At 42.7% G+C, this 27,555-nt stretch overlaps 3 protein-coding genes across 10 annotated transcripts in view; 1 reads left to right on the plus strand and 2 right to left on the minus strand.

Moving 5' to 3' along the window:
- Window positions 1-627, minus strand: part of LOC113922255 (acyl-CoA-binding domain-containing protein 5-like) — a 42,170-nt gene extending 41,543 nt beyond the window's left edge. For both annotated transcript variants that reach the window (XM_035721907.1, XM_035721906.1), the window contains exons 1-2: window positions 472-627; window positions 117-288 (exon numbers count right to left, since the gene is read on the minus strand). In XM_035721907.1, coding sequence (XP_035577800.1) covers window positions 117-288; window positions 472-486 — 187 coding nt within the window. In that variant the 5' untranslated portion in view covers window positions 487-627. The remainder of the gene's footprint in view (window positions 1-116; window positions 289-471) is intronic.
- Window positions 457-19,010, plus strand: LOC118355975 (ras-related protein Rab-18-like). 4 transcript variants are annotated; one of them, XM_035721917.1, is made up of 4 exons: window positions 481-595; window positions 1,993-2,093; window positions 13,881-13,968; window positions 17,191-19,010. In XM_035721917.1, exons 2-4 carry the CDS (start codon window positions 2,046-2,048, stop codon window positions 17,364-17,366), a joined length of 312 nt encoding a protein of 103 aa, XP_035577810.1. In that variant the 5' UTR covers window positions 481-595; window positions 1,993-2,045; the 3' UTR covers window positions 17,367-19,010. The 4 variants fall into 4 exon arrangements, 1 of the variants encoding a protein (XP_035577810.1); XR_004819332.1 differs by lacking the exons at window positions 481-595; window positions 13,881-13,968 and adding an exon at window positions 758-887; XR_004819334.1 differs by lacking the exons at window positions 481-595; window positions 13,881-13,968 and adding an exon at window positions 907-1,176.
- Window positions 10,655-27,555, minus strand: LOC113922254 (putative ankyrin repeat domain-containing protein 26-like protein). 4 transcript variants are annotated; one of them, XM_035721910.1, is made up of 5 exons: window positions 27,132-27,555; window positions 24,336-24,450; window positions 24,008-24,178; window positions 23,505-23,545; window positions 10,655-10,935 (listed from the first exon to the last, which is right to left on the minus strand). In XM_035721910.1, the coding sequence occupies exons 1-5, from the start codon at window positions 27,380-27,382 to the stop codon at window positions 10,725-10,727; spliced, it is 789 nt and encodes a 262-aa protein (XP_035577803.1). In that variant the 5' UTR covers window positions 27,383-27,555; the 3' UTR covers window positions 10,655-10,724. The 4 variants fall into 4 exon arrangements, with proteins under 4 accessions (XP_035577803.1, XP_035577805.1, XP_035577804.1 ...); XM_035721912.1 differs by lacking the exon at window positions 23,505-23,545 and having other exon boundaries at window positions 10,815-10,935; XM_035721911.1 differs by lacking the exons at window positions 10,655-10,935; window positions 23,505-23,545 and adding an exon at window positions 14,304-14,507.

A 27,555-nucleotide genomic window follows, 5' to 3' on the forward strand; every position in this document is an offset into this window, starting at 1 on the left:
CGAAGGAGGTTAAATCAGCAAGACGACAAGCAGAAAGACTAAAGGAGGCGAGGTTCAGAAACCGGGGCCTCCGGCCTCGGGGGGAGGCTTCTGCAGCCGGGACCCAGCGCACTTACCATTCTTCGGCAAACTCTGGATCACCTTCACCGCCGCCTCAAACCTGGTTTCGTGCACGGATCTCGGGTCGGCCATCTCCAGCCGCCAGCGCCGGCCCCACTCCCGGGCCCAAGGTCTGTCGGCTGGAATCAGGCAGCAGCAGCACCAGCTTTCCCAGGAGCCTGCATGAAACTGGAACAGGGAGCGCAGCCGCGGATCAACATGCCCAAAGGGAGGAGGCCCACGCAGCTGGTCACTGCCCCGTCGCTCGGCCCTATCCAGGCCACACAGATCGAGGTGGCCCAGCTCCTTCCTCCTCCCCGGGGCGTGACCTAGGCCGAGGAGCCGGCCCGCCGAGACAGAAAAACAACTCACCGAGAGGAAGAGCATCTCTAGCACAACACGGAGGGGCTCCGGACACCCGTGGTCGCGGAGCGTCTCTCCCACCCGCAGGACCCTGGCGGAGCAGCCACACTCCCCATCCCGGCGGGGTCCGTCGGTCAGTCGGTGCCCTCCCCACAGCCCCGCCCCAGAGCCACTAAAGGACCCACTAGCTGCCGCCGCCGCTGCGGCCGCTCAGCCGACTCCACCCACCCGCCCCGCGTCCGAGGCGACGACGCGCGCTGCTGTCGGTCGCCCGGGTAGGGCCACAGGAGAAGGCCAGGCAGGGAAGTGAGATGGATCGGGTTCTCGGTTTTTGAACAGGCCGGACGGCCGCGTCCGTGCCCGTGCAGCCGGACAGTGGGAAGCGCGCAGGGGACGCGGGGTTGGATCTGCACCAGGGCCCAAAGGTACCGCTGGGCGAAAAAAAAAAAAAAAAAAAAGACCCTGCGATCCACGGCGCCTGCCCTCTTAGGTTAAGGTTTGAGGAACGTGATGGGACGTAAGAAAGGGCTTTGGATCCCGATAGGCTCGGTGCCAACCTTATGTTCTGCCATTCGAGTTCTGGCAATCTTTACAGCACCCTAAAGAGTAGATGAAAGAATCTGAGATGCTGGATCAGTGTTGAGCAGTGCTTGGGCCGCGATTCTTCGGCAGCTTTAGCCGCCTTGAGCCAAGAAAGTCCGAGAGTAACCAAAGGTGTGTGGGAAGGTTGCCCGCTCCCAGACTGGGCCGGGAGAAGCGAGGGGACCTTCCCCAACACCACCACTAACATCTTGCCCTGGGGAGCCGGGCACAGCCCAGCTTCAGCCCGATTTAATAGGCCGCAGCGCTCGGGGGAGGGAGCATTGAGGACGCAGTACGGACTGCCAACCCTTGAAGGGCGTACCCTGGGCCTTAACCTTTGTAGTATAACACCCCGCAACCTCAGGCACCCGGAAGAGGCCCCAGGCCCATATTGGGGGTACTGAGAGGGGTTTTAAGGATGGAGTCCTGCGGCCCGGAAATCCCCGAATTGCCAGGGCCTCTTTGTCAGTTCCGGGTGGGTTAGGAGGGTTACTAGCAGAAATCTAAGCGCAGACTATAAGTTACTCCTCCCTCTGAGCCGCACTGCCGGCATTTACCTTGGCCTTGCGGGGCAAGGCCCGTCCAGTATTGTCCCCAACGCCCGCCCCTGGCCCTGCCCCGTGGACTTGTGGGAAATGTAGTCCCCCACCCCCTCCGCGGCGCTTCCGGATACCTCCCTCTGCGGCCCGCGTTCTTCCCACCTGTTCCGGTTCGGTTTCTCCGTCCTTCCCGCTGCCTAGCACTGCGGGGCCAATTCACAATGCCACATCCGCTTCCAGCAAGAGAGACCTTTTGTGATACCTTCAGAGGTATCCTGATGAGACCTGGTGTGAATCGGAGAGCTGGGGTCTAATTTTTTGCTGCTGCTTGCTTACTAACTTTGGGGGCAAGTATCTGAAGGCAGGCGCCGTTTAGGTAATTAAAGACTACCGTTTTCCTGGATGCCAGGTGTTTGCCAAGAGAATGACACACGTTCCAAAACCGCTATACGGTGTTTACGAATGAGGAAATGGAGGTTCACGATAACTAATTCGCCCAAGGTCCCACAGGTTAGTAAGTAGCAGAGCCAGAAGCAGTCCAAAACAATCCTCTTGCTTTAGATCTTGGAGTTTTTCTAGGACGCCCAAGTTTTAACAAACTAACAGTTTTTGTAATTTACTCAGACTAGGAAGAATTTGTGTTTTAATATCTGCTGCTTCCTCTCCTCTTTGTTTTTTTATTCATTTCAGTTTCAATCTGTTCAGTCATGCATACTTATAAAAGGGCTTGGGTGTTTATTTCTAAGTCTTCATTGTGACAACTCTTCAATAAGTTTATGTAATAAGCAAATGTATGCTTGGTATTTAGGTACGGATGAATAGGAATTTTCTGTCAGTGGTTTTGTGGAATTTCCATTTGCAGGTAGTGTGGATTTCCAATCAAGGAGAATAGCATAAGGAGAAAGGAAATTGAGATTATTCAGATAAAGGTTTTTAAAAGTAGCTCTTTCATGTAGCTGTGCTGATTTATATGTGGTAACTCCTACTGAAACACAATGATGAATATGATGGATTGACTCAGTTCCTAAGCTGCCTTCCATTTATGTGAACAACCTATAATTCTACCTAAAATATATCTCATGGAACACTGGTTAGTTAATATCTTTCAGTACCTTCAGAACAGTGCCTGATATGAAGCATTGTTTTTTTAATTGAGATTTAAATGACATACATTATATTAGTTTCAGGTATACAAAATAATGATTGTATATTTGTACATATTACTAAATGATCGCCATAATAAGTGAAGCATTCTTTTTTCTTTTAAAGATTTTATTTATTTATTTGACAGAAAGAGAGCCCAAGCAGGAGGGAGAGAAAGGCAGGGGAGAGGGAGAAGCAGACTACCCACTGAGCAGGGAGCCTGGCCGCAGAAAGGCAGAAAGATGTTTAACCAACCGAGCCACCCAGGCGCTCTAAGTGAAGCATTCTTGCTGGTGTCTTTCTAGAGATTTTTTAATTAAGAATGGGCCCACTTCTACACATGACCATAAAAAAGGTAAAATAGTATCTTTATGTGTTTTAATAAACATAAAGGAGTAAATGTTAAAATAACCAAAAAACTATTGTTTTAGATGCTCTTTCCTTTACAACCATTTTTAAACTCCTACTATGTCCCATGGGATGTAATTAACACTGAGGTTACAAAGTCCCTCAGGGAACTCAGTCTAGGGTGGTAAGTAGCCATGTAATATAATAATCACAACACAATGCAAAAGTGTTAAAATTGAAGGATATAAAAAGAGCTATATTATGTACACAAAAACAAGTACAGAAATGTTCATAACAGTACTATTTGGTAATAGCCCAAATTTGGAAACAACTCAGTGACCATGAACAGTAGAGTAGATACTACTGAAGAGCAGTGAGAACAAACGAACTACACCTATTCATCATCTATGTATCTCATAGACTTAATGTTGAGGGAAAAGAATCTAAATTCAAAAGAGAACATAATGGGTGATGCCATTTATATAAATTTCCAAAACCGGCAAAAGCAACATGTTTAAATTCAGGCTGGAGATACAGTGTCTGGAAAGGGGATGAGGGAAACTTGGGGTTCTAGTAACATACTATTTCTTGAATTAGATGCTTATTACATGAGTATGTTCAACTTGTGAAACTATTGAAATGTATAATTAAGATTTATTTGAAGCCTAAAAAAACAAATGAATAAATAAAAAGCAGAATCAGACCTATAAATACAAAGAACAAACTGATGGTTGCCAGAAGAGAAGGAGTGGTGGGTTGGGCACAATGGGTGAAGGAGAGACAGAAAGACAGGCTTCCAGCTCTGGGATGAATAAGGCATGGGAATAAAAGGCACAGCATAAGGAATGTAGTCAGTGATACTGTAATAATGATATAATTGGACAGATGGTAGCTACACTCGTGGTGAACGTAGCATAATGTATAAATTTGTCAAATCACTAAGTTGTACACCTGAAACTAATGAAACGTTGTGTGTCAGCAATACTGAAAAGAAAGAAAACGGGGCTCAGTCTGTTAGGTGTCTGCCTTTGGCTCAGGTTATGAGCCTGTGTCAGGCTCCCTGTTCAGTGGGGAGTCTGCTTCTCCCTCTCACTCTTCCCCTACCCCCTGCTTGTGTGTGTGCTCTCTGTCAAATGAATAAATCTTTAAAAAAATTTTAAGAAAAAGGGCACCTGGGGCACCTGTGCTCAGTTGGTTAAGTGACTGCCTTTGGCTCAGGTCATGATCCTGGAGTCCCAGGATCAAGTCCCGCATCAGGCTCCCTGCTCAGCAGGGAGTCTGCTTCTCCCTCTGACGCTCCCCCCTCTCATGCTGTTTCTCACTCTCTCTCAAATAAATAAATAAAATCTTTAAAAAAAAGAAAAAGAAAAAGGGCACCTGTGCAGCTCAGTCGGTTAAGCTTCTGCCTTCGGCTCAGGTCATGATCCTGGAGTCCCAAGATCGAGCCCCACATCGGGCTCCCTGCTCAGCAGGGGGTCTGCTTCTCCTTCTGACCCTACCCCCCCCATACTCTTTCTCTCTCTCAAATAAATAAATAAAACCTTTAAAAATTTTTTAAGAGAAAATCTCTAACACTCTTCAAAAAAGATTTATTTTTCTTTGTGTATACTTCATTTAAAATTGACATTTAAAGAATTGTACATGTAGGGGCACCTGAGTGACTCAGTTAGTAGAACATGTGACTCTTGATCTCAGGGTTGTAAATTCAAGCCCCATGCTGGATGTAGAGATTACTTCAAAATAAAATCTTTTAATGAGCACCTGGGTAGCTCAGTCAGTTGAGTGTCCAACTCTTGATTTCAGCTCCAGTAATTATCTTATTATCCAGTCCGACTCTTGATTTCAGCTCCAGTCATATATCTCAGGGTGGTGGGATTGAGCCCTGGGTCAGGCTCCTTGATCAACAGGGAGTCTGCTGGAGATTGTCTCTCTCTCTCTCTCTCTCTGCCCCTCTTCCCCTCAAATAAATAAATCTTAAAAAACAAAAAAGTCCTTGGGGCCCCTGGGTGGCTCAGCCAGTTAAGCGTCTGCCTTCGGTTTACGTCATGATCTCAGGGTTCTGTGATCAAGCCCAATGTCAGGCTCCCTGCTCAGCAGGGAGTCAGCTTGTCTCTCTTTCTCTCTCTTTCCCTCTGCCCCCCACCCCGCTTTGTGCACATGCTCTCTCTCTCTCAAAGTAAAAATCTTTTTTTAAAAAAAGAGTGCATGCTCTTAACCCTCATATCTATCACCACATTAAAGAAATCCTAAATATTAAAAAATAAATAAGTAAATAAGAAATAAAAAAATAAAATCTTTAAGGGGTGCCTGGCTGGCTCAGAAGAGCATGTGACTCTTGATCTCAGGATCATGAGTTCAAGCCCCATGTTGGGCATGGAACCTACTTAAAAATAAACTTAAAAAAAATAAAATCTTTTAAAAAATTGTACATGCCACAGGAACAAGAGAGTAATGAAATCTATATAACACAGATGAGGAAGATCATAGAGAAAGCAACATTTGAGCTGGTTTTTCTGGGATGAGATGGTATTTACAAGCAGTGAAGGTGAGAGAGAACCATTCTAAGGAAAGGTGAAAAAGCTAAAACAGACCATATGTGATAAGCAGCCAGTTTGCTCATGTATCGGGACCGTACATATGAGGGAAGGTGGGACAAGGTATTGGATGCAAAGTTGGCTGAGGCTCACTTAAAGGTCATACATACCACGAAAAGGAGTTTGTGTTCCGTTTATAAATCCATAAAGACAATATATTTTTGTATGAACTACAATTTGATCAGAAAGCACAACCATTATGATGGATATAGTCTCAGACATTAATTACAGGGATTAAACTATCTAATTGTGGGAGCTACTGAAGAGTCTTTGGAAAGCTATTGCCTCTGCATCTGGAGGGGAACTTAAAATTGCTATAGATCAGTGTGTGTTATAGTCAAGAACTTACATGAAATAGGGAAGAACAAAGACAAACTGAAACCCCTAAGGCCACTTGGAACAAATGAGGACAAATTGAATTCTATGTTCTCTCTCACTGCCTCTAAAGTCAATGACATTGGATGGCCTTCAGACCAAAACGGTACCAGTCTTCATGGAGCTGAACTCATGCCTGACCTAAGACTCAGGAAAGTAGGTCAAGGTGCTACTCCATGTCTGGTACCCTTCAGAGGTGCTTCGCTCCTACCTGCCAAATCTCACATAAATTCTTACAGTCAACCCTAATTTAGAACAATACAAGGAAGGGAATGCTGGGAGATAGAGTTGTAGCTTCTCTAATGACCCAATACAAATTCACCACAATTATTATAATTTTTACTTTTATTTATTTATTTTTTATTTATTTGAGAGAGTAAGGAGCACAAGTCGGGGGCAGAGGGAGAGGGAGAAGCAGGCTTCCCGCGGAGCAGGGAGCCCAATGTGGGGCTCAATCCCAGGACCCTGAGATCATGACCTAAGCAGAAGACAGACGCTTAACCTACTGAGCCATGCATTTACCCCATTCTAGTTTTTACTTTTAGAGTGACCAGAGTTTATTCCAGAAATATACAGAAAGGTGAACATTAAAAAATCTAACATAGGTGAACATTAAAAAATCTCGCCTATGACTGAGAGTCAAGACGCTTAACCAACTGTGCCACCCAAGCACCCCAAAACTACAAACTTTTAGAAGGTATAACAGTCTTACCTAATGGAGCAAGATTAAAGAAAATGAATGAGATATAAGAATCAGGAAAGAGGGGCACCTGGGTGGCTCAGTTGTTAAGCGTCTGCCTTTGGCTCAGGTCATGATTCCAGGGTCCTGGGATCGAGCCCCGCGTCAGGCTCCCTGCTCCACGGGAAACCTACTTCTCCCTCTCCCACTACCCCTGCTTGGGTTCCCTCTCTCGCTGTCTCGCTCTCTGTCAAATAAATAAATAAAATCTTAAAAAAAAATCAAGAAAGAAAAAGTAAATATTTCATTATTTGTGGATGATAAGTTGTCCACATAGAACATTTAAGGGAAGCTACTATTATTACAACTAAGAAAGTGTTCAGCAAGGGCGCCTGAGTGGCTCAGTTGGTTAGGCAACTGCCTTCGGCTCAGGTCATGATCCTGGAGTAACGGGATCGAGTCCCACATCGGGCTCCCTGCTCAGCAGGGAGTCTGCTTCTCCCTCTGACCCTCCTCCCTCTCGTGCTCTCTATCTCTCATTCTCTTTCTCTCAAATAAAATCTTTTAAAAAAAGTGTTCAGCAAGGTCGTTGAACATAAGATCAATCAATAATGATCCTTTAAAACAACAGCAATGGATTACGAAATATAATAGAAGAAATAATCACAATAGCAATAAATTCCAGAGTACCAGAAACAGAAGATGTATAATATCTTTATGGAGAAAAACTAAAATTTATCTGGACATGAAAACTCTGAATAAATAGACATATGTTGGGGTTAATGTAGAGTATGAAATCAGCCATAATACCTGGCTTGCTAAAATGTTACACAGAGGCTGCTGGGGCGAGGCAGGGTTTTCGAGAAGGGCGTGGGCCTGAATGCCGTGAGGATTTACCTTCCCAAACAGCGGACAAGTGAATTAAGAGATGTATGCATTGTCCCTTAGGCTGTCTTTCAGATTAGCGTATCTTTCCCATAAATCCTTTCAGTTTCAGTAAGACCCCTTGTCACATATCACGTGCTTGGGAAACAGTGATAAGGATATCCTGAAGGACCAATACAAGCGGGAGCCAAGATGAGCAAAGGGTCTTGGTCTCTGAGCGTTGACCCCCTTGCCTTCTCCTCTCTTTCACGGCAAAGTTTCGAGTCATCATCTTTCATCCTTCGGTACAAGGATTGCTGGCTATTCCTGGCAGACATCTGATAGTCATATCCAAAATTATAAAGATGAAAATTCTTCCCAAATTATCCGTAAATACAATTCCAATTATAATACCTGTAGGACTCTGAAGAACTTTATAAACTGACTCTAAAAAAACCCTAAAGAAAAGCCCAGAACAGGCAAGATGATTCCCAAAAGAATGTGATGGAATGTTAGGGTGGGCTAACTGCTACAATCAACAACTGCAGTATTTCAGAGGCTTAACACAATAAAGTTTCTCTCTCACTCATATCACAGTCCAGTAATAGTGGCAGAAAAGCAAGGGGAGGACCGATTCTGCTCCATTGAGTCTTCCAGGAGCACAGGATCCTCTGCCTTGTGGCGCCATTATCCCATAGGACCTCAGAGTCCACTGGGTCTGCTGCATCCAGCCAGAAGAAGAGGTTTGAGGGAAGGCAGGGAGAATCTCGAGATTTTTAGGAACCATGTCTGGAAGTGGCAAAGACTGTTTTCCACCAGCATTTTATTGGTCCCCCTTAATCTCAAGCAAGACTGAAAAATTCTAGTCTAGCTAAATTTCTAGAGAAGAAGAAAACTTGGTGAACAAATAGCAGTCTCTACCACAAAAGACTGGTTCCGCTAAGTAGCATACTTAAGAATCGTTAGTAATTAGTAAGTGTGTGATACTGACTGAAGAAAAGCCATTTAGTTTAATGGGACAGAAGAGAGAACTCAGGAATTAAAGATTACTGGAGAAAGTATGAACTATTTCATAAATAGCAATGAACAAACTCTATGTAGAAAGCAAAGATAATATGATCCTTACCTCGGATAGACACATAATAAATTCCACACAAATGAAGGATCTAATGTGTAAAGTACATCTTTAAAGTCATTAGAAGAAAAATAGAGCTACTGCATCGCCCAACTCCAGGGGGCGCCACTCACGTCGTAATCTATATTAATTAGTGCCCCCTGAAGGTGTGTAGCACAATGATCTCGTTTATGATTAAGTGTTAAGCAAAGGATTAAACCCCAAAAACAGAATTGCAAAAAGAAAATATGGATACATCTCTTAGCTTAGGCTGCAATAACTAAATGCTATAAACTGGGTGGACAATTACTTACTTCTCATAATTCTGAAGTCTGGGAAGTCCAAGATCAACAGACCAGCAGAGTGTGGTTCTTGGTGAGGGCCCCCTACCTGGCTTCTGGGTGGCTCTTTTTGCTGTATCCTCACATGTGTTTTGCTAGATGTGATCCATGCTCCTTTAGAGAAAGAGAGAGCTCTCTTTCTCTTCGTCTTCTGTTTGGTGCACTAATCTTACTAACAGTCCCAGCTTCATGATCTAATCCAAGCCTAACTACCTCCCCAAAGTGCCCACCTCCAAATAGTTTAACACTGGGGAAAAGAGTTTCGGGATATGAATGTAGGGTAGACATAAACATTCAATACATAACAATACATTGGACTACATCCAGATCGAAAACTTTGGTGTGAAGGAAGATACATATTTAAAATTAAGTATGTTATCAATTTGGAGAGAGACAACATGTGTTGAGTGATACAGTCTCCAAATCCATCTCCCTTCTCCCTTGTCTCTGTGGAAATTATAAAAAGCCCAAAATTCAGTGTCCTAGGCTCTCCTACAGCTAAAGGTAGCTGTGTGTCACTGTTGTTTATGTATATAATAGACCCTGTTCGATAGTGTTTCCGTGAAGGTTTGTTTGTTTGTTTGTTTATTTTGATGTAGTGTTCCATGATTCATTGTTTGCATATAACACCCAGGGCTCCGTTCAATACATGCCCTCTTTAATACCCATCACCAGGCAAACCCAACCCCCACCCCCTCCTCTCTAGAACCCTCAGTTTGTTTCTCAGAGTCCATAGTCTCTTATGGTTCGTCTCCCCCTCCGATTTCTACCCCTTCACTTTTCCCTTCCTACTATCTTCTTTTCTTTTAACATATAATGTATTATTTGTTTCAGGGGTACAGGTCTGTGATTCATCAGTCTTACACAATTCACAACGCTCACCACAGCACACACCCTCCCCAGTGTCCATCGCCCAGCCTCCCCATCCCTCCCACCCCACACCACTCCAGCAACCCTGTTTGTTTTCTGAGATTAAGAATTCCTCATATCAGGGAAGAATGAAGGGGGGAAAATAGGAGGGGGAGACGAACCATGAGAGATGATGGACTCTGAAAAACAAACTGAGGGTTCTAGAGGGGAGGGGGTGGAGGGATGGGTTAGCCTGGTGATGGGTATTAAAGAGGGCACGTTCTGCGTGGAGCACTGGGTGTTATGCACAAACAATAAATCATGGAACACTATATCAAAAACTAATGATGTATGGTGATTAACATAACAATAAAAAAATTTAAAAAAAGAATTCCTCATATCAATGAGATCATATGATACACGCCTTTCTCTGATTGACTTATTTTGCTCAGCATAATACCCTTTAGTTCCACCCACATCATTGCAAATGGCAAGATTCTGTGAAAGTGTTTAATGGGTAAAGATTTAGCTGGAGCACCCCTTTGCCCTTTTTAGCCTTTGCCTTTTACTTGCATCCTTCTTATTCTTGAAATGCTGAAATAGATGGAAGTATAGCAGCTGCCTTGTCCCACAGTGATGAAAGCCATGTACTAAGCTGGTGAAAACTGAAAGGGGAGAGGAGCCACGGTCCTTGGTAGCTTCATGAACAACTGCACCGGCCTGGTACAGTCTGTGCAAAATCTGACCCAAGAAAAATACAGACATTTGTCTTTACGTAGGGTTTTATTGCTTGAAGGAAAATGGAATTTCTTTTTTTTTTAAGATTTTATTTATTTATTTATTTGAGAGAGCGAGAAAGAGAGAGAGCACATGAGAGGGAGAAGGGTCAGAGGGAGAAGCAGACTCCCCGCTGAGCAGCAGGGAGCCCGATGCAGGACTCGATCCCGGACTCGATCCCAGGACTCCAGGATCATGACCTGAGCCGAAGGCAGGCGCCCAACCAACTGAACCACCCAGGCGCCCTGGAATTTCTAACTGAAACAATCTGTAATAGACAAAAAAACCTTTTGTACAGAATGAAGAATTCTTAGTTAATTAAAACCAAAGGACAAAAAACTCCATAGAAAAATGGGTCAGGGAAAAGACTAGCACACAGCAGAAGAGGAATAACAATGGCCAAAAACACAAATGGGAAGATAAGCTCTATAATAATCAGGGAAATGCAGATTAAAACAACAATGATATACCACTTTTTATTCCTCAGTCCTGCTAATGATCTTATGTCTGACAATATAAAATGCTGATGAGAATATGAACATATGGAACTCTCATACATTCCCTTTTTTTAACTTCTTTTGTAAGATTTTATTTATTCATTTGACAGAGAGAGAGAGAGAGAGAGAGCAGAAGCAGGAGGAGCGGCAGGCAGAGGGAGAAGCAGGCTCCCTGCTGAGCAAGGAGCCCGACGCCAGGTTGGATCCCAGGACCCAGGGATCAAGACCTGAGCTGAACGCAGCCGCTTGACCGACTCAGCCACCCACACACCCAGATCTCATACACTCCTGATGAGAATGTAAACTGATACAACCTAATGGAGACCAATTTGGTATTTTCTACCAAAAATGAAAATACACATACCTATTAATGAAGCAATTTCTGTTGTTAGCATAAATTCTAGAAAACTTTCACCCATGTGTGCATGGGGACAGATATAAGGATATTCATCAGAGAGCCGTTTGTAGTATTAAGCAGTTTGAAACAACCAAAATACCTTCAAATGGAGAGTACATAATGAAATATGGAACGCAGGAACGATGAAATACCATATAGCAACGAAAAGGAGTAAACTACGCTAGACTCTATGAATCTTGAGAAGACAATGTTAAGTGAAAAAATAAATTTTTAGAATATATAAAATACACAAAACAGAATTACAAATTGTTTATACCAACTTAGTATATAAAGTTATTTTTCAATAAAAAGAGAAACAATAAATCTATGCTAGTGATTGCCTTGATGGGTGGAGGGACTGGTTACGGTGCATAAAAGGTCTGCATTTTCATCCAAATATTTTATTTCCCTTTAAGAAACAAACATGGAAAGTTCTGACAATTTTTAAATTTTTTATAGAATTTTAACCAGTTGCCCTCCATTATTGAATAATACATCTTTTCCCCCTGATTTAAAATACTAGTTCCCACAACCCAACAACAAAAAAAATCAGATATTAATATGGGACAATAGACAGTTGTCTAAAAAAGATATGCAATTGGACAATCAGCACATTAAATGATCCTAAACATCACTAAGTAGTAGGCAAATGCAAATCAGTTGTTTTTGGTTTCTTTTTAGATTTTTTATTTCTTTACTAATATTTTCATTTTGTTCACACAATGCTTTCTTAACTTTCTCCACATCCTTCTTTAGTTCTTTGAGCATCTTTAAAAACAGTTGTTTTAAAGTCTTTTTCTAGGGCGCCTGGGTGGCTCAGTTGGTTAAGCGACTGCCTTCGGCTCAGGTCATGATCCTGGAGTCCCAGGATCGAGTCCCGCATCGGGCTCCCTGCTCAACGGGGGGTCTGCTTCTCCCTCTGACCCTCTTCTGTCTCGTGCTCTCTATCTCTCATTCTCTCTCTCTCAAATAAATAAATAAATCTTTAAAGTCTTTTTCTAGTATATGTGCCATTAATTAGATCTGTATGAGTGACATTTACTATTGTTTTGTTTTTTTCATTGAATGGACCATATTTATTGTTTTTTGTATGCCATGTGATTTTGTTGTTGTTGAATACTGGGCATTTGAATCTAATAATGTGGTAACTCTGGGGCGCCTGGGTGGCTCAGTCGATAAGCGTCTGCCTTCGGCTCAGGTCATGATCCCAGGATCCTGGGATCGAGTCCCACATCGGGCTCCCTGCTCAGCAGGAAGCCTGCTTCTCCCTCTCCCACTCCCCCTGCTTGTGTTCCTGCTCTCGCTGTCTCTCTCTGTCCAATAAATAAATAAAATCTTTAAAAAATAATAATAATAATAATGTGGTAACTCTGGATATCAGATTCTCCTCTGGCCCCAGGGTTTCCTGTTTTTTGTTACTGTTTTGTTTATTGTTATGGTTTGTTGATTGTTGTAGGCTGTCTGTGGGAGGATCAGCCTGAGGTAAAACTAAAATTCTTCTCAAGTCCTTTCAGAGCCTTTCCCTGGGCATGTGTGGTCACTTCTAGCTTTTCTTGTGTTTGCAGTTCCTTTTTTTAATTTTTTTAAGATTTTATTTCTCCATTCAACACATAGTGGGAGAGAGCTCAAGAGAAAGCCCAAGCAGGGGGAGCAGCACAGGGAGAGGGAAAAGCAGTCTCCCCACTGAGCAGGGAGCTACAAGCAGGGGTTCGATCCCAGGACCCTGGCATCATGACCTGAGTCAAGGACAGATGCTTAACCAACTGAGCCACCCAGGCGCCCCAAAATAAATAAAATCTTAAAAAAAAAATTAACTGTGGAAATAAAGGAACATTGATTCAAGGAAAAAGCTGAGGGGCGCCTGGATGGCTCAGTCGGTTAAGCCTCAGATTCTTGATTTCGGCTCAGGTCATGATCTTGAACCCCAAGTCAGGCTTCTGGCCTGGGCTCAGTGGGAGTTGGCTTGAGATTCTCTCTCTCTCTCTCTCTCTCTCTCTCCCTGCCCCTCCCCCCTCGTGTGTGCTCTCTCTCAAATAAATAAATAAAATCTATTACTTGAGAGAGAGAGAGCACAAGGAGGGGGAGTGGCAGAGGGAGAGGGAGAAGCAGGCTCCCCACTGAGCAGGGTGCCTGACTTGGGGCTCGATCCCAGGACCCTGAGATCATGAACTAATCCGAAGGCAGATGCTCAACCATCTGAGCTACCCTGGCGCCCCAAATAATAAATCTTAAAAGAAAAAGAAAAACAGCTAAATCTCAGTAAAAATGGTAAGCTTTGTGTTGTTTGAACTTGCCTTGTTTCCATCCCTCTCTCCCTAGCTCTGCAGTCGCCTGGAAAACAAACTGTCTTACAATCATAGTGCTTTGGAAAGCATCATCCTAGCAGCCTCTGGATGGGGAAGAACAGGTTGGGAAAGCCCCCAAAAGTCCGATGCCCAGAGAATTATCGCTATTTGACCTTGCTGGAAAAGCCCCATTCTCAGGACTTACCTTTCACTTGACTCAGAACTCACTTAGCACCAACAATCCTATGTATTTGTTAAAAACCACTTTTAACTGTTTACCATTGCAGTGGCTGTGGCAGCCATAATAGGGAAAACAAGAGCTTGAAAAAAATTTTTATTTACTTATTTGAGAGAGAGAGAGAATGAGAGATAGAGAGCACGAGAGGGAAGAGGGTCAGAGGGAGAAGCAGACTCCCTGCTGAGCAGGGACCCGATGTGGGACTCGATCCCAGGACGCCAGGATCATGACCTGAGCCAAAGGCAGTCGCTTAACCAACTGAGCCACCCAGGCGCCCTTGAAAACAAATTTCTAAAGGAAAATCTGGAGAATGAGATGTCCACAGAGGGTTTTGAAAAACTGCAACATATATTTTTGGAAATCCAGAATACCACGAATCCATGCAGAGTTGTGCCCGTGCCCAGGGGACACTGAGTTCAGTGGCTACAAATGACAAAGAATACAAACATTACAGAACTAGCTTGGAGAAGTCATTAAACAAACAGACGACAACAACAAACAGGAACAGCATAAACTCCTGGGGAGAAACCAGATGTTCTTGTGTATGAGTAACTTGCACAATGACACAGGTAGCACCCAGGCCACATAGATATGTATTGTAAAAGTTTCCCCACTTGCAGTGAACACCCGAAACTCTATTTCCTTTGATTATCTACTCTCTCTGGAAACTTCCCACACCAATCTCAGGGCATTGCTGTCAGTGCTAATGCTCTTACCAGATTTTCTTTTTGAGGAATGTGGATGTGGAACGGAGGGATTTGAGAGGAGGATTGGCTTCTTGAATGGTGGAGATGAAAAACTGGGGACACAAATTTGCCTTGATCTCCGCCATTTACAAAGGGTAGCAAAAACAAAACAAAACCTTTGCAAAGATACAGGGCACTAAATGAGAATACTGCCTGGGTTCCTGATGGCCTTCCCAATGACTTGCACTAGTATTTTCTTAGGACTGACTGCATTTGAAGTTTTTTTTTTTTTTTTAAGATTTTATTTATTTATTTGAGAGAGAGAGAATGAGAGATAGAAAGCACGAGAGGGAAGAGGGTCAGAGGGAGAAGCGGACTTCCTGCTGAGCAGGAAGCCCGATGTAGGACTCGATCCCAGGACTGCAGGGTCATGACCTGAGCCGAAGGCAGTCGCTTAACCAACTGAGCCACGCAGGCGCCCGGGACTGACTGGATTTGAAGTTTTGAGTACTGTGAGTGAGCCTGAATTCTCGTAATGAGAACTTATTTTTTCTTTTTCTCTTTTCCCCTTTTGTCTTTTTCTTTCTTATGCTACCTCGGGTTTTGTTTTCTGTAACTTCCAACCAAAGATATACTAACTTTACATGGGCTGCCATTTGTCTTTAGAACTTTTTAAATATTATTTTGTTCATTTGTAGGGAAAAGAGAAATCATTCTAGATATTTCCAACACTAAGGGATTTATAAAACCCCTAGAAGGGTTGGAGGACAAAGTTCAGGGAAGGGCCATGATTATCCAGTTCTCAGCTAGGTTCAAAGATTGCGATACTCGGGGCACCTGGGTGGCTCAGTCATTAAGCATCTGCCTTCGGCTCAGGTCATGATCCCAGGGTCCTGGGATCGAGCCCCGCATCGGGCTCCCTGCTCGGCGGGAAGCCTGCTTCTCCCTCTCCCACTCCCCCTGCTTGTGTTCCCTCTCTCGCTGTGTCTCTCTCTGTTAAATAAATAAATAAAATCTTAAAAAAAAAAAAAAAAAAGAAAAGTTTCCACGGAGTGGTGAGAACAAAAACCTAGTTAGAGTACAGTTGATCCTTGAACAATGTGGGGTTAGGGGTCCAGACACACACCCCCATCTGCAAGTCGGAAATCTGCGTGTAACTTTTGACTCCCCCAAAACTGAACTGCTAATTGCCTATTGACCTGAAGTCTTACTGATAAAGTCAGTTAACACATGTTGTGTATGTTGCGTGTATTACATACTGTATTCTTACAGTAAAGCTAGAGAAAAGAAAATGTTATTAAAATAAGGAAGACAAATACCTTTACGGTACTGTCCTGTGTTTACTGAAAAAAATCCATGTGTAAGTGGAACTGCACAGTTCACACTGGTGTTGTTCAAAGATCAGTTAGAGTCTGAAGAAAAAATGTGAAATAAGGAAGTGGAAACGGCTTACATAGGTAAGGCTTGATGACAATTTTGCTTTGAAAGAGAAGAGAGAACCCGGGTGCCTTCTAGAAGAGTGTGTGGGCTGGAAGGCAGGGTGGTTGGGTACTTGGTTGGATAGTAAGATGGACAGGAATTTTGGCAGGCTTTTTAAAGCTGACTGATATGATCCAGTAGTGAGGGCACATGATTCTTCAGTGAAGGAGAAGGGATGGGATCCGAGAAGTAGAAAAGGGGATGCTCCTAGATAGCAGCAGGGACAGTTCATCCACTGTCACAGGAGTGAAGGCAGAGCCTAAGGTCACAAATGCAGACAGGTTGGTGACTCTCTCGGTGGGATGATCAGTGCTCCTGTCAGATCGTTTCTATTTATCTCAGCATAAAGTTAGGTCATGAGCTGAGATAGAGGAGTTTTCTGATAAAGGAATAAGTGAGTCAACTCAGATAGTGAAAAAGGTAATTACTAGTGAAAGGTAGGATTTGCGGAGCAGGGCTCAATGTCCACATGCGTTTCATGGGGAGCATAAATGCCAAAGGAGACCAGTGTCCATGGTTGTATATCATTTATCCAGTCACCTCTAGCTGCTTGGTTGCAGGCACAGAACAGCCCGACTGTTGAGCTTGGAGCCTGAATTTCCTTATTCTGAAATGGGAATAATCTGTTTGGGGGGTTGATTTTAAGAACTAACTGAAAAATTAAGAAGGAACTTTGGCATCATATTTGAGTAGGGCTTTACAGTGTACAATTCTATCACAAAACCCTGGGCTTTATATGCCCCTTTTCTTCTGGATAGAATTTGAATAGCTCAGCTTTGAGAGTTGGGGGAAATTCACAAATATTAAACCTCTGAAGAGAAACTGCTCATTTGCCTCTGCATATACTGCCGGCTGATATTTATGCCATAATAATTTCCCAGGAAAACATTGGAATATGACCAGAAAAGAATAGACTCTGACATTTTTTTCTTGAATTTCAGAGGGAAGTGCAAAAACCTGTGATGGTGTACAGTGTGCCTTTGAGGAACTTGTTGAAAAGATCATTCAGACGCCTGGACTGTGGGAAAGTGAGAACCAGAATAAAGGAGTCAAACTGACACACAGGGAAGAAGGCCCTGGAGGAAGAGCCTGTGGTGGTTACTGTTCTGTGTTATAAACTCTGGGAAACTCCATCTCTTGCATATTTGATCACATAGTGACATCTTTCTGTATATTAACTTTTAACTGCTATTTTAGGGACCTTGCAGAACATTAAGAGGATTATACATCATGACCAAGTGGGATTTATCCCAGCAATGCAAGTGGTTCAACATGGGAAAATCAGTCAATGTAATACACCACACTAATAAAGCAAAGGATAAAAAGCACATGATCATCTCAATAGATGCAGAAAAGGCATTTGACAAGATCTAATACCCATTTATGATAAAAAAAAAAAACTCAAGAAACAAGGAATAGAAATGAACTTCCTCAAAATGATAGGGGCATTTATGAAAACTGCAGAGCTAACATTATACTCAATAGTGAAAGACTAAAAGAGTTCCCTCTAAAGTCGGGAACAAGATAAAGGTGCCCATTTTCACCAATGGCATTCAACACTGAAGTAGAAGTGCTAGCCAGAGCAATGAGATAAGAAATAGAAATAAAAGGAATTCAAACTGGAAATGAAGAAGGTAACTATTCCTTTTTACATGATCACATGATTCTATATCTGAAAATTCCAAATTATCCACAATAAAACTAATAGAGTTAATAAACAGATTGAGCAAAGCTGCAAGATACAAGATGAACACACAAAAATCAGTTGTGTTTCTATTTGTGTGCAATCAACAATCCAAAAATGAAATGAAGAAAGCTATTCCATTTAAATAGTGTCTAAAATAATAAAATATTTAGAAATAAATTTAAACAAGGAAGTGAAAGACTAAAAATACAAAAATTTGGTAAAAAGAAGACCTAAATTAATGGAAAGAAATCCTTAGTTCATGGGGAGGAGGACAGTATTTTTAAAATGTCAATCACACCTAAAACACACCTAAAAACATTTAGGTGTGATTGACATTTATAGATTCAACACAATCTTACAAAATTCCAATTGGCCTTTTTCCTTAAGAAATGGAAAACCCAACCCTCAAATTCATATGGAATTGCAAGGCTCCCTGGATAATCCAAACTAATCATGAAAAAGAAGAAAAGAACTGGAGGACTGTGATTTCCACAACAAAGCTACAGCGGTCGAAACAGTGTGGTACTGGCAAATCAACAGACTGGTAGGCTAATGGAATAGAATTGAGAGTCCAGAAATAAACCCATACATCTACAGCCAATTGATTTTTGACAAGGATGCCAAATCCAACCAACTTGGAAAGAACAGTCTCTTCAACACATGGTACTTGGACAACTGGATTTTCATATGTGCAAGAATGAATTCCATATGTGAGCAGAATGACCTCACACCATATACAAAAATGAACTAAAAGCTGCTCAACAACTAAAATCTAAGAGCTAAAACCATGAAACTCTTAGAAGGAAACACAGGGAAAATGTGCATGACCTTGGACTTGTCAATGCATTCATAGATGTAACACCAAAAGCATAAGTAGCAGAAAGAAAATGATAAAAGATAAATTGGATTTCATCAAAATTAAAAACTCCTGTGCATTAAAGCCATTATCAAAAAAGTGAAGAGACAGTACATGGAAGTGAGAGGAAATATTTACAAATCATGTATCTTTTTTTTTTTTTTTTGAGAAAGAGATAGCAAGAGCGTGAGCAGGGGAGAGGGGCAGAGGGGGGGTCGAGAGAAAATCTTAAGTAGGCTCCACACCCAGCACTGAGCCTGACGAGGGGCTCTATCTCACAACCTTGAGATCATGAGCTGAACTGAAACCAAGAATTGGGACGCTCAACCAACTGAGCCACCCACGTACCCCTACAAATCATATATCTGATAAGGGTTTAATATCCAAAATACACAAAGTACTCATTAACAACAGGACTCAACAACCAAAAGACAACCCAATTAAAAAATGGGCAAAGGACTTGCATAGACATCTCTCCAAAGAAGATAGGCAGATGGCCAATAAGCACATGAAAAGATACTGAACATCATCAGTAATTAGGGAATTGTAAATCAAGCCACACTTTGCCACTACTAAGATGGCTATAATCAATAAAACAAAAAGAAACAAATTTTGGTGAGGATGTGCAGAAATTGGAACCCTTATACATTGCTGGTAGGATATAAAATGGGGTAGCCTCTGTGGTAAGCAGTTTGGCTGTTCTTCAAAGAATTATACAACTCACCAATTCAACTCTTAGGTATATACTGAAAGGAATTGAAAACAGGAGCTCAAAAAAAATTTGTCCACCAGCATTATTTACAATAGCCAAAAGGTGGAAACATTCCAAGTGCCCATCAACAGATAAGTGGATAAACAGTGCTGTTTATACACGATGAAATATTAGTCAGTCATAAAAAGGAATGAAGTTTTGATGCATGCCACGTCATAGCTGAACCTTGAAAACATTGTGCTAAGTGAAATGAGCCAGTTACAAAAGAACAGATATTGTATGATTCCACTTATATGAAATCTCTAGGCAAATTCATAGGGATAGAGAGTAGATGAAGGTTAACTGGGACTGGGGCCGTGGAGGATTACTGCCTAATGCTTATACAAAGTCTGTTTGGGGTAATGGAAAATATTTAGAAACAGATAGTTGTGACGGTTGCACGTTGAATCTAATTCAACGGTTGACAGTGTGAATCTGATTAATGCCAGTGAATAGTACACTGAAAAATGATTGAAATGATATATTTTATATCTTTTATATGTATTTCATCGCACGCAAATAATTTTTAAAAAGAGTTAAACAACCAGTAAGGCTGTTTTACCTGTACCATGATGTGATTGCAAATAATATGATTAGCAGGTATGCCAAGTGCAACAAAGGGATCACGGTCATAGAAGTAGCTTCAAATTCCAGTTGTCTGGAAAGTGATGTGAAATAGACTGCCTGCCACAAAAATATACCCAAGTAAATAACTTTTCACTCCAATATCTGTGTGTGTTACAAACACTACCGAAACACTATAGCTTATTCATTGAAACAACATATTAAAATTTAGTAAAAGATCAAAATATGTGAGCAACTATGACTTTAGAATAAAGAAGGCAGCATAGATTTGCTTCTTCCCGCAAATCCCTGCCATGCTTTCCAAAGTTTCTTGCAAAAACCCGAAGTTTGACACTCCTGACTATACAAAATCTGAGTTCTCTATAAGACCATGAAGTCATTAACAGCCACAGAAATGTGTCACTTTTTCTAAATTTTATTAGGTTGTTGTCTTTTACTATTTTAATTGCATTGATATTTCAGAAAGATCTAGCATCCAAAGGCTTTTTCCAGTAGTTGACTCACTTTGACCAGGCTTATTCACAAGTACTAGTAGGCTTGCTGGCCCAACGTTACAGAGTACTTAGCATGTGCCTGGTACTATGCGATCACTTAGTTGGAAAATGCTAAGCTAGTTCTCTTTTCAAAAACAGCATGGAACTTGTGCTTAAAGGTTTGTTGTTGTTGTTTTTTTTAATTTTTTTTTTTATTTCAGTGAACTCCAAACAAGATTTAGGGGGCTCCCCCAAACAGCAGAGCCTTTAACTAAAAGTAGGAATTTCAAAGTCATTTGACTAGGAAACCTGATGGTCAATGTCTGTATGGAACAGACCTACCTTGAGGATGTAGGATTTGTGTTTTCCACCAGAACATTACTAAGGATTTAAGATTTGTGGCATCTTTGATGTGTGAGATTAAGGACTCTGGATTAAGTACCAAATAGAGTAGAGCACTCCCAGCTTCAAGCCAAGGACTCCCTCAAATAATCAGGGAGTGCTACTGCTATGATCCTTGGAAGGAGTGTCCTTATTCCTCCCACCTTCTCCTGGCCTCCCTATCAAGCCCAGCCACCAGGGACCTGGATCTTCTTTAGGGCTAGACTCATTTCGATGTTGCTAAATTCGTCCAGGAAATGGATCAACCACATCTTGCTAAGCTCGTTGATCTCTCCATCCTCAGTCTTCAGGTAGTACAGAAGCCGCATGGCTTTGGCCTTCACGAGTAACTGGTTCCTTCCCGTCCTCTTGCCTGAAAGGGTTCCTCCAATGGTGCCGGCCAGGTAGATGGGCTGACCTGTTTGGTTGAAGATTGGGAAGGTGATGTGTCTCAGGTCGAGATTCTTGTTCATCTGCCAGGCAGCCAGGAGTGGGTTGGAGGGCACGCAGAGGCCCTGGTTCTTAGCGCACACCTGACTGTAGCGGATCTGGGTTCCGTTTTCCTCTGTCACATACAGATCCTGTACCACGTCGTCCAGTTTACCAATTTCCTCTAGGATTTCTTGTTCCAGCAGTGAGGCCGTGTTGGAGACTGCCAGAATACAAGCAAAATTGACTTCGGTGCTCTTCCTGGAGACAGAAGTGGTAAGAGTTGTTGGCGGTGAAATGTCCCTGCACAAAGTGCCGCTCAGCCTTGCCCAGGCTCCCTATGGGGGTGTACTGCTCCTCCAGGTTTTCTTCTTCATCCTTGAGCCAGTGCCCAGAGCAGCCGTCAGCAGCATGGGCGCCAGCAGGAAGATCCAGGGGTGCGAGCCCACCTCTCACCCCAGCCTTCCGAAGGCATGGGAGAGGGGCGCCTCTAGGCAGTCGGTATGGCAGCGAGGTCTCTCGACCTACCAAACTGCACTGATTTTCTGATCCGGGGAGCCGGCGAACTTGAACGTCCCCGCACTGACAGCAGCTGGGAATGGGATGCCCCAAGGGACTGCGTGCTCCGCCCCAAGCCCAGTTTAGCTCGGGTTCCCGTCCTTGACTCGACTCGACTCCCAAGAGCCGCTCAGCCTTGGCTGGGCTCCCTTTGGGGGTGTACTGCTCCTCGAGGTTTTCTTCTTCATCCTTGGTCTAGTAAATTGAGCCAGTGCCCAGAGCGGCCGTCAGCAGCATGGGTGCCAGCAGGAAGGTCTAGGGTGCCAGCCCATCTCCCACCTCAGCCTTCCGAAGGCGCGGGAGAGGGGCGCCTCTAGGCAGTTGGTGTGGCAGAGGGATCTCTCCGACAACTGATTTTCCGACCCGGGAGCTGGCCGACTTGAACGTCCTCGCACTGACAGCGGCTGGGAATGGGACGCCCCAAGGGACTCCGTGCTCTGCCCCAAAGCCCAGTTCAGCTCAGGTTCCTGTCCTCGACTCGCTCGACTCGACTGGACTCCCAGGAGCCGCTCAGCCTTGGCCGGGCTCCCTATGAGGGTGTACTGCTCCTCGAGGTTTTCTTCTTCATCCTTGGTCAAGTAAATCAAGCCAGTGCCCAGTGCGGCACTGGCCTGCAACCTGCTGCTTTCTCCTCCCACTTGCACTCACCCAAGTTACCCCACTGGGTCAGAGTCTCCCACCCATTCCCAGCAGCACCCATTTCCTAAGCCCCTGCACAGCACCCAGCGTCCATCACCTCCACTCCCCTCTAGGCCTTCAATCCTTTGTGGGCTCTGAGCCCACCATTCACTCCCAAGCGCTAATGGGAAGATTCTCTTTCCGGGGCGGAAGGGTGGCTGGGGGACGGAACTTTGCCCTCTTCATGGGCATCACCTTTCTCTAGCCCTCCCTGCCCTGGCTTTGGAGTTGTTTCCATGACGACAGGACCTGATGTATAGAATTCGGTATATGTATTTATTACACATATAAATAAATACATAAATAAGATGTTTTGTGGCTAGGATCCTCAAGAGCTGGGCCTCTCCCCGGGACCCGGAAACAGAAAGTTGCTTCCCAACTCTGAATGTCTAAATCTCCCAGATGATCCGAATCAGCGGATTAGAAACCAGAATCACACTGGTTAGAAACCCAGACTCCGGATATCCTTCCACTCCTGGCCAGCTAAGTCAAAATCTCCGCACCGAGACCCGGAATCTGGATTTAACCAGAGAAAGAAGCTGGAGTGGTTGTTGAAAGACGGCACCTAGGCGACTGAGCCAAGGCTTACAGCCTGGACCTCTGACGACTACTGAGTAAGAACTTGACAGACCACTCCACCACAGCCTACCCCCCAAGGTGGGTGAAATGGATGAAGGTGATCAAAAGCTTTTGCACATGGTATTCAAGAACAAGGCATCTGTATCTCCCTGTGGGGAGGAAAAAACAAAACAACAACAACAAAAAACAGGCTCTTCTGGACCCATGAGCTCCCTGTGTAGCTGCTGTGTAATCAAGAAGCTGGAGGTAGAAGGACCCAACCCCTCTGCCCAACTCACCTTGAGCCAAGAGCCTCTTTCATACGCATTCTAGTCACATCCTCAAAAAGGGAAACACGATTGGTCAATAAATGCAAGAAAAATGTCCAGCCACTCTAAGTTTTACCGTTCACATTATCAAAGATTTTTTTAAATTGTTATACTTGGTTTTATAAGGCTACGATAAGATACACTCATATATAATTTGGTGGGAGGAGGGGGAGTAAGAGATATTTCTGTATATTTATGTGATTGAATGATGTATGTCCATTAAAATTAAAATTGTGGAAGAATATTTAATATCATAGGGAACCCTCCTGTGATATTAATGAAAAAACAGGTTACAAAATATCATCTCTGGTGTAATTCTATGTTTTTTAAAAATATATAGGTGGATTATACACATTAAACCACAGTTTGAACATAAAAAAAAAGATGTTTTGTGCCTAAAAAAAATTATATATACATATATATTATTATTATTATATATATTATTTCAAATACTTTATACAGTTGATCTGTACCTTGCTTCTCGCTTCAATATTTGCATGGTGTAAAAGCTTCTCTGCTACTAATGTATTTGAACCAACGGCAGCATAGTGGAGAGAATTATTGCCAGCAATGTCCACAAGATTTGGATCAGCACCATGTTCTAGAAGAATACTCACACATCTCTCGTTCTGGCATTGTACAGCCTGTCAGTATTACACCAAGAAACAGAGTGTAAATTCTGGAAATTTAAAGTAAACGTGCCACAGGTTTCACCAATTAGTTATGCTTAAATGCAATAAATTTTCATTCTAAGTAATTAAATCAAATCCATCTCAGGCAGACACAGCTGCTACCACATACCTTCATCAGAGCAGTCCTGTAATCTCCATCAAAGAAGTTAAGCTGGCATTTCCTCTCCACTAGGAGAGCAACGACATCTGGATGGCCACTGGCACAGGCCAAATGGAGAGCAGTCCTATGAAAGTGAAAGAACATTTTAGGAAATTATAGTGCACTATTTCAAAACATGCAATGAATTCATGTGATTGTAAACGTTAAATAGCACCTTATTCCTATGACTCCAAAACAAAGATTTAGTTTTCTTTTGAAGAAAGTACAATATTTATTAGTGATTATTCACCACACTAATAAAGAGCAGCCTATCTGATTAGGTAGAGCATGACCTCAGGATTCAGCTTAACTTGGGTTTGAATCCTACTTCAACTCTGTCACTTAACAGTTATCACTTACTCAGCCTTATCCTCAATTTCCTCATCAACAAAATGGGGATAGAAATAGTTATCTCGGGTCCCCTGCCCAGCTCAGTTTGAAGATCATGTGACTCTTGATCTTGAGGGTCATGAATTCGAGCCCCGTGTTGGGTACAGAGATGACTAAAAAATAATACTAATAAATAAAATAAAGAGTAGTTATCTCACAAGACCTCGGCCTGATGCTTAAATGAGGATCTATGCAAAGTTTGTTACATAATATTATTATAACTATTACTATTACTACTATTTTACAAAGACAACATCCAATTAGGTAAAGTGATACGATTATGCCTACTTTGTAGATTTGTTTTAAGGATTTTCAAGAATACTACATTTCAGTGATTCTAAGATGCTCATTTTGTCACCTTTTAATATCTCTGACACCGGAATGCAATTTATAATTCAAAATGTCTTACAACTATAATTGGCAGAATTTTTAAAAATTTCTTATTGATACAGAAACTACTGGGGCATCAGACAATCTATGGTGCCTTACATTAAATGAAATAATGATATACACAACAGGTCTACTGCAGTTCTAGTCATATACCTGGCATTTAAATAAATTTTAGTTCTTGAAAGCATTATGGGAAAAGAGGACTAAAATAACGGAGCATGTGTTTTAAGTAATTTTTACCCTGATTTTCAAGAAACTTTAAGCCAAAGGAAACTCAGGATTTAAATAAACAGGGACAGCTCATTTTATTAAATATTTAGATTTATAAGTCACATGAAAATCAAGTACTACCAATTATCAATATTAGTATTTAATACTATTATAAATTTCAAAAGGGCAGGTAAAGGTTAACTTTTACAATTTCCTATCTTCAAGAAATATTTTCGTTTGAAAGGAAGGAGGAAAAGCCTTAACTGAGATTAAGTCCTAATACTGCAATTTAAAATTGCTCATCTTAGGGGCACCTCGGTGGCTAGTTGGTTGAGTGTCCAACTCTTGGTTTTGGCTCAGGTCATGATCTCAAGATCCTGAGATCGAGCCCCATGGCTCCGTGCTCAGCATGGAGTCAGCTTGAGATCCTCTCTCTCCCTCTCTCTTCCAAATAAATCAATCTTTTCTTAAAATTAAAAAAATAAAATAAAATTTCTCATCTTAGTAGTATCTAGCTGGCTCAATCAGTAGAACATGCAACCTTAGTCTCAATGATATAAATTCGAGCCCCATGTTGGGTATACAGATTACTTAAAAGTAAAATCTTTTAAATAAACAAAATAAAATAAAATAAATAGAATTTCTCATCTTACTAATACTGGACAACATGAAGTCTTTAAGAATGAAAAGATTCTGGGTAGAGTATGTCTCCTACATAACGTGTTCAGATTCTATTTGATAAATAAATGGATTGAAAGAGTAGATACAGTTGGAGAGTTCAGTTATTTTTAAAGATTTATTTATTTTAGAGAAAGAGTATGCACAAGCGGGGGGAAGGGCAGAGGGAGAGGGAGAGAATCTCAAGCAGTCTCCCCACCAAGCATGGAGCCCGACATGGGGCTCAACCCCACAACCCCGAGATCACGATCCACGCCGAAATCAAGACTCTGATGCTCAACCGATTATGCCACCCAGGCATCCCAGAGAGTTCAGTATTTTTAAAGAAAACTTTTATAAAGTAAAGCAATACATTTGAAATTGCAACAATCATTTATATTTCCTATTTTTTATTTTTTTCATAAGGACACAACTAAAATTTTATAAACCTTTATATTATCATTTTTATTATTTTCATAACGATGTAACTAAAATAAAATGATTAATCTATAATCATTTATACGTAATAAAGCTACACACAACAAAAAACAAGTATATATTTAATGTATGAATAAAATCTACAAGTACACATAAAAAATATCCCCTTTACTTCTGAAGAGGCTAAACGTTGTCAGAAGATACCAATCCCCACCTGCACTCCCAAATTCTTTTTAAATAGAAAGTAAGAGGGGCACCTGGGTGGCTCAGTTAAGTGCTTGCCTTCAGCTCAGGTCACGTTCCCAGGGTCCTGGGATCGAGCCCCGCATCGGGCTCCCTGCTCAGCCGGGAGCCTGCCTCTCCCTCTACCCCTGTCTCTCTAGCTGTCTCTCTCTGTCAAATAAATACATAAAATCTTAAAAAAAAAAACACCTGTCTGTACAGTGGTCTATACGGGGAATTATGAGTGGGTCCAAAGGCAGCTGAAGATTTCGTTTTGATGCTCAGCGGACCTGGGCGCTGGACCCCTGCTGCGGGGCCTCAGGAGGGAAGACCGCAAAGCGCCCTAGGTGACAGGAGGGCTCGGTTCCACAGGCGGAGCCCGGGAAGGTGCGCGCTTCTCCCGGTCCGCCCCACCTCCTCCCCGCCGTCTCGGGCAGCCGGCCTCCAAGTCCCTATTACCTGTTCATCTTGTCTCTTTCGTTCACGCCTTGTTTCCCGAAAGTGAGAACCTTCTGCAGTTTCCTTACGTTGCCCATGATGGCAACTTTGTGGATCTTTTTGAGATCTTTGTCTCGGATGTTGTACCCCCACCCGGAGCTGCTGGTTCCAATTCTCTTCCCACACGGGATGCCCGAGCCGTCCCTCAGCGAGCTGGTGACTGGAAGGGACGACCCGCCCTTCTTATCCTGGAAGCTAAAAAACTTCTCCATCGCAAAGCCTGGAGGCTTCACAAACACTTCACCTTCCCCTCGGCTTTTCACCACCTCTAGAGCCCAACACTAGCGCCAGAGATAAGCCAAACCCGCCTCGCCACTACATCACACTAGCGAAACTCCGCGGTTTGCCAACCGTAAACAAGCAAGGAAGCCAAACACAAGTGCGC

This window comes from Zalophus californianus, chromosome 9 (assembly GCF_009762305.2).
Source record: "Zalophus californianus isolate mZalCal1 chromosome 9, mZalCal1.pri.v2, whole genome shotgun sequence".
NCBI lineage: Eukaryota > Metazoa > Chordata > Mammalia > Carnivora > Otariidae > Zalophus > Zalophus californianus.